A 6,811-nucleotide genomic window follows, 5' to 3' on the forward strand; every position below is an offset into this window, starting at 1 on the left:
TTCTGCGCCTGTTCGTGAGAAGTACCTGTATTAAAAAAGTTTTAAATCGGTAAGTTTATAATTTATTTCCGTAATGAAAACATTTTGCTTTGAGCAAGTTTTCAGTACAGTTTTTTTCGGCGCTATCACTCCTGAGTCGCACCAGCCATTAAATGTATCATGAATAAGAGAAAATATATTTAAGTCGTATTTTGGGGGGACATTTTATCATCTTTCTTACAAAATCTGAGACCAAGCGTTTCACATTGCAACACAAGCACCGGTAACCATAACAGAATGAACAACAGCCAGCAGAGGAGAGGATGGCGGTGTTTCAAACCCTCCCGGCCGGCGAGGACAGCTCATTCCTGGGCTGGAGCCGGCCCTCAGCACCCCGCCACAGGCTCTAACAGATGCTGGCGGTGTTTGAAACCCTCCCAGCGGGACAGGGGAACTCATTCTTGTGTGGGTCGGAGTCGGCCCGCAGCAGCGCGGTGTAGCCTACATATTTTGTTATATAAGTCGCTCCGGAGTATAAGTAGCAGGACCAGCCAGAATATGTAAAAAAGTGCGAGTTATAGTCCGGAAAATATTGCAGTTATTAGTATTCGAGCTAAATTAGCAGCGTAAATACATTTCATATATTTCCAAAATGTTATACTTGTTTGTATCTTGTACAGCCAACTAGTCTTTATTCTGGACTCAGTACAATTTACCAAAAGTAACGAGACATTCTACAGATGAAGTAAGCACAAGATAACTTACTGGAAGACACGGAATTATCATCAGAACCAGAACAAGAGAGCCTGATAACAGTCGTGAAAATAACAGTTAAAAAGTATGTATGTATAATAGAAATAAAAATATATTAGAATTAGTGTAACTCACTGTGATCCAAACAATAAATCAGCCATAGCTGATTAGTAAATATGACATGAGGTCTGGGAGTTTTTAATTTTAATTTTTATTTTTTTGTTAGATCTGTTTAAATGTCACCATGGCAGCCTGTGTGTCTCCAACATCAGCTACACAAAGCAGCAAGTTTAAGTTCCACATACCTGTCTCACCACTTCATGTGTGGTTTTGTACTTTAAACAATTATGACAAACCTGTTATTTTTTCTCCATAGCCATTTGGATCATTGGAGACAGCTGAGTGAGGCGTGGTGCCCAGAGAGCTGCAGAGACAACCTTGGCCTCCCTGACGTCTGTGTCTCCTGGTTTGGATGGGACGGACCATCGACATACATACATGTGCCGACACTTTGCGCCCTGTTTTATAAACTGTAGTGTTAAAAATAAATGTTTTTGCTCAATTACTGGAATTTCTTTGGTTAAGACAAAAGTGAGGAATAATCATTTACAAGTTATTTGTACAACAGGCCCATTTTAAATCCCAACAGTTTCTTAGCAGAAAATAGAAATGTGTTCTTTACTAACTTTACTTGGTTTAAAAATCTTACTAAAATAGTGCCGTATTGCAAAACCCAATCATACTTGTTATGTATACATTAGCTTTGTAGATATTTTTTACAGATATATATCTGTGTGCAACAAATCCAAACTTAAATAATTTGTCATTCTTTATTGAAAAACAACAAAATACAGTTATACAGAAGTGTGGGAAAATGATAATGTGAAAGTATTGCTATTTAAATGTAATCCTATTTATCTTTAAAAAGAAAAACTCTAAAAATGTCCTGTACAGCATCATGACAGAAGAATGGTGGTCTGTCTGTCAGAATGTGCTGAACAGATTTGCTCTTTGAGGAGGAGTGTCATGTTTGGAGGAAGGTACTTAACCCAAGACATGCAGAATACAACACTGACCAAAAACTGATGGAAAAAATGATTTATTTATAAGGAGGAACTTAAGGTGCACAGATAAGTCTGTGGTTGGAACTGCAACAACAGCTCAGCATCTGGAGGAGGGAGAACACAGGTGAGCTTAGGTTCTGGTTTCAAAATCCATTGTAGGCAGGCAGAGGTGTTCAGCAGACTTACTGTGGTGGGTGTATGTGTTGGCTGGAGGAGAGAGAGGTAGAGAGGGAAGCGCAGGAGAGGGAGCAGAGGTGGAGAGAAGCGGGGCGTCCTGGTGGATGGGGCACTGGGTGAGATGAGAGGTGGGTTATGGAGGCTGGTGATAAGGTCCGTGTGTTGAATATCCAAATCCTGGAGTAGAGGTCAGTATCCAATGAGGTCGACAGGAATCCTGAAGAATGGTAAATCCAATATAAGAGCAAAAACACTACGAAATAACATTAATCCTAGGAACACTAGAGGTAACACGAGTGGCTGGTTACTACCAAAACTGAGGCAATCTTCTGGCGTCAAATTGTGTCCTCCATCCACCATAAATAGGAAAGCACCCCGCTGATCGCTGATCAGGAACGGCTGGGGTGGAGTCACCAGAACCATGAAGAACGTGTCTCCAGAGACAACTCGGGTCCTGGTACCGATCAGGAAAGCTGACCTTATCACCCAGAGCTGCCAGGTCACACTCAAAGCCTTCATGTTCACGCTGCAGAGCCTGAACGCTGGCCAGGTGGTGGCCGTAGTTGTCTGTGTTCAGGGCCTGGTTCTTCTCCTCGATCCACTCTTTGGTCTCATCAGCGTCTCTGAGAAGACATCAGAACTCCGTCTGAGTGTGGGTCCAAACTCTACTGACCCGTAAGCGGCGCATAAGTGTGCGGGGTACCTGTGGAAGCGCTACACCTCATGGGCGCTGCCCAGCATGTTGCTCCGGTCTTCAGCCAGCTGTTGCAGCGAGCGCCAGCGGTTGTTCAGCTCCTGGAGAGAAACCAAACCCAGTGAGATGAAGGTGGACGCCAGCGGGCTGGACGCCGGACGAGGAAACCTGGAGACGGATCGCTCAGACAGGAAGGGAAGAGCTTCCTCTTACCTTGATGGAATTAAAGTTAGCCGTCGTCTGAACGCCCAACCGTACGGTCTGAGGTCAAAGGTCACAGGAAACACACACCAGTCAGCAGTCATACAGATGCATAAAGATAACTGTAGCCATGGCAACCAGCTGACATGTCCCCACTTTCACCAGCACCTGGTGCCTGCCGGGTCACCTGAATTCCTGTGTGATTTCAGCACGGTCGGCCGTGACTGCGGCCATCAGAGGTGACCTCTGATCAGCTGAATGAACTCACCTTCTAGGGTGACGCCGTGTTACCCCGGGTTTCCACGGGAGCCGTCAGCAGCACGTTACTGCAGCAGCACGTCTTGCTCGCGTAAGCTGCTGCTTGGCCCTTCCCACGAGACGCGAAGCAGCAGGGGAGCAGCTGTCACCGACCGAGCACGAAGTCACTCGAGTGACTTCGTCAGTAAACACAACAACAAGCAGGAGAAAATTACAACATGGTTTGTGTTTTATGTTCTGTCCGTTTTATAATCGCCAATACGGACCTGAAAAACAAAGGAGACCGCTAGCTAGGTGATAACTTCTCACGGGGCCGCACAGTTAGTAACCTTTTTTAAAAGTAAAGCAACCGGAAGGCAGTACGTTCTTTATTCTGAAAATCTCGGTAGCTTCTCTCAATTTCCGCGTCCGATTTCCTGTCTTTCCTTCCCCAAAAATGTCGAACTTGACCCGTTTCAGAGGCGTCGCGCGTAGAAAATAGAACCGGCGCGTAAGGGCCGCGACATGCTGCTCCTGAGACGCGGCCGACTCGCGCTGCTGACGGCTCCGGTGGAAAAGGTTCTGTTGACCACAGCGGTTCCTATCAGCAGCTATGACGTGCTGCTGCAGTAACGTGCTGCTGACGACTCCTGTGGAAAGCCGGGGTTAGAGTCGGCTTCATCCTGTAAACAAACAAATGAGTGGTAACAAAAACACCACGTCTGGTTCTGGTGGAGGCGGAGGACAACACGCACCTTTCCAGGAGCAGAACCCAGATGTTCTTGTTGCTACAAACAGAGACGAGCAGAGTTAACAAACCAGGAAGTGAGAGGGACCAGCTGCTGCAGACAGGTGACGCTCACCTGAGCCTGAACCATAGGAGCCTCCTCAGCCATCAGACCTTCTGACTCCAGTTCAGATGCCACCTTGTTGATGTCCCTCAGGCGGGACTCGTTGGCCTTCAGGTCCTGCAGGACAAAAGCACCTGCTGATTATCACCTGAGCTGATCTGACAGCTGCTGCTGGAAGACGGAGAGGAGGAAAAGTCCGACCTTCTGGAAGTCGTCAAACTTCTTCTGCAAGACCTCGACCTGCTCCAGGTCCGACCCGTCTCTCCATCCTCATTCAGCTAAAGACGCGAGTTCAAGTAAAACAACCTAAAGTCACACAAACACAAAGTAGGTGTGGAGATGTTCGCTCTGAGCTGGAGGTCGTTCCTCGGCTGTGAAGGGCACACGAACCTTGTTGGTGCTGTTGAGCAGCGTGAGGATGTCGCCCTTCTTCATGGTGACCTCTCCAGGACTCTTCTCCTGGTAGTCGTACAGAGCCAGAACCAGCTCCTTCCCGGTCTCATCGTCAGTTGGAGCCACTTGTTGCTGTTGGGTTAACAGGTCTGGTGTTAGAACGTGGTGGATAAGAATGTTCTGACGGGCCGAGGGTTCTGAACCAGCGAAGTGACCTGGACCCAAACAAAGTGAGCCAGAACCTGCAGACACCTCAGAAACATGTCAGGACCAGACCTGCTCTACCTTCCTCCATTATGGTCTCTCCTTTCTGGGTGACAGCCTTGATGCGAGGTTCATGACCTGTGATCTCAGCCTGCAGAGCCTCGTGCTTCTTCAGCAGGTTCTGGACACCAATCAGGTCCTTCCCTGAGGACACATGTTAGAGTTCAGCATTATGCAGTAGACAGACCAGTTTAACCCAGGGGTTTCTTTCTTCTACAATCTGCTCTTTAACTGTATTATTTCCTGCTATTTCAGCTGTTAACTTTATTTTTTCTGTAAGTGTTTTTCTCCCCAGAAGAAGCTACAATGATGTTCTGCTGAGCTGTGGTGGCCTCATGGAGGGGGCCATTGTCTAGCACACTGCTGCTAACCACTTAATCATTCTCCCTCTCCTGATAATAACATTTTACTTTCTTTGATGTTGGATGTACTACTGCTAGTTTACCCGTTTAATTATAGATTCACTAGGATAAATACAATAAAATTTATCTCTCGCCAAATAGAATATTTACTAAGAAATCACAATGTAACGTGTGTGTGTGTGTGTGTGTAAAAGCCATGTGTAGTGTTTATTTATAAAGCATATGTTGTTGGATTTTATCCAGAATCAAGACTTTGAAAATATATAGTTTAATTACAGTTTGATTTATTTGACATCTGTATAATGTTTATTATTTTGTTTTTTCCCCCTAAATACCTAACGTTTTAGTTAACATAAATATTAGTCATTCATCACAATACATGAAGTTACACATTTTAAATTTTAATAGGGGAAGACTGCAGGAGGGAGCAGTAAAATACAGGGGGTCCCCTGCAAAAACTAACTTTACGAGTCTGATGAAAGTTGCTGGTATTCCCGCTGCTTCTTCGGTAAACAGCGCCAACAAAAACAAAGAAACTTGGGATCTTGTCGGCGTGGCAGTGGGATTTAAGGGAAACGCTGTATGCCCTATAGACTTCTCAACGAGCTGCAGTATTTCTCCGGTCAGATCTGTCTCCGAGTTCCACGAGCGGTCAGCCCGCAGCAGCGAGGCGCCACATCGATCAGCCTGCCCGGCCTGACCGCTGGGGATTACCGGATGAAAGAATAGAGCACAGAAGTGTCCCCCCAAGCGGCGCGCCCCGTCATATTTCAACCCATTTTTATCTTAAATGCACTGGGTTTTACCCTATTACCCATTTAAATATGCCCTATTAATTATTTTACCGTATTTTACATTTAAATTTCATGGTTAAACAGTACATGCTACATGTTAAACTGATAGTTAGCTAGCTACTTCGGTAAACTCAGCTAGTTTAAAGGCAGCAGTGACATAAAATACAAATATAGATTTTAACTTACCGAAAAAAATGAAGTGGAGACTCCTTGGACGCTCTATTAGTGCAATTAATACCACAGCAAGTCATTTTGTCCAACAATTGCACCAATATTATCCAAAACAGAATTCACAAGCACAGAGACTCAAAATCCCGACACAGTTTCCAGGAGAGACCGAGGCTGTACTGAGGCCTTTCCACGGAGCTAGCTCTGTGGTCACGTGGGTCTGAGGCGGCGGTCACGTGTGTCGGATGCTCATTAATTATACAGAATTTTAGGCTTTCAATACACTTAAACAGAAGAGTGAGAAAAAAATTCACCCCCCTCAGAGTTGTCATGAGTATAAACTAGATAATTTAGACAAAAAAACATTTTTTGAACCAGGCTGTAAACATGTTTATTTCTGCTGTGAAAATGGCATTTTTAACATGGGAGTCAATGAGGATTTGCTCGCTTCTGGTACCAGCCCCCAGCGGATGAGGGTGGAACTGCAATTTTTCTTACTTCCGGGTTGGGACCATTTTCTGAGCGGCATTGTGGGGGCTTGGTGTGAACGGGACTCGCGAGTGAAAATATACATGGCGTGAGGTCATTTGTGCACTGAGAGGGAGCAAACTGTGTCTGTGAGTGCACAAGGATGTGCACAAGTGACAAACCTGCGTGCGCGCGTTGCCAACGAGCACACGGCAGAGGAAAACGTGTGCACGCGGCAGCCTCTCTGCGCGCTCGGTTTCTGACTCCGCTCGCTCGGCTGTTAAGGGGTTTTGGCACTCTGAAGGCGTGGCCTGTGGCAGATCTTCTCTGTCCTCTGATTGGTTAGTTTTGCCCGCACTTTACCCTCTACCTCATTGGCCGATCTTCTCTGTCCTCTGATTGGTCA

At 45.9% G+C, this 6,811-nt stretch overlaps 1 protein-coding gene across 1 annotated transcript; it reads right to left on the reverse strand.

Moving 5' to 3' along the window:
- Window positions 1-1,543: 1,543 nt before the first annotated feature.
- On the reverse strand, window positions 1,544-6,444 carry LOC139063709 (spectrin alpha chain, non-erythrocytic 1-like). Its single transcript, XM_070546395.1, has 10 exons — window positions 5,956-6,444; window positions 4,635-4,757; window positions 4,347-4,564; window positions 4,158-4,262; window positions 3,969-4,073; window positions 3,861-3,893; window positions 2,677-3,788; window positions 2,285-2,596; window positions 1,983-2,190; window positions 1,544-1,900 (listed from the first exon to the last, which is right to left on the reverse strand). Exons 2-4 carry the CDS (start codon window positions 4,642-4,644, stop codon window positions 4,227-4,229), a joined length of 264 nt encoding a protein of 87 aa, XP_070402496.1. The 5' UTR covers window positions 4,645-4,757; window positions 5,956-6,444; the 3' UTR covers window positions 1,544-1,900; window positions 1,983-2,190; window positions 2,285-2,596; window positions 2,677-3,788; window positions 3,861-3,893; window positions 3,969-4,073; window positions 4,158-4,226.
- Between the last annotated feature and the right edge of the window lie 367 nt (window positions 6,445-6,811).

Source organism: Nothobranchius furzeri, chromosome 2 (genome assembly GCF_043380555.1).
Source record: "Nothobranchius furzeri strain GRZ-AD chromosome 2, NfurGRZ-RIMD1, whole genome shotgun sequence".
NCBI classification, from domain to species: Eukaryota; Metazoa; Chordata; class Actinopteri; order Cyprinodontiformes; family Nothobranchiidae; genus Nothobranchius; species Nothobranchius furzeri.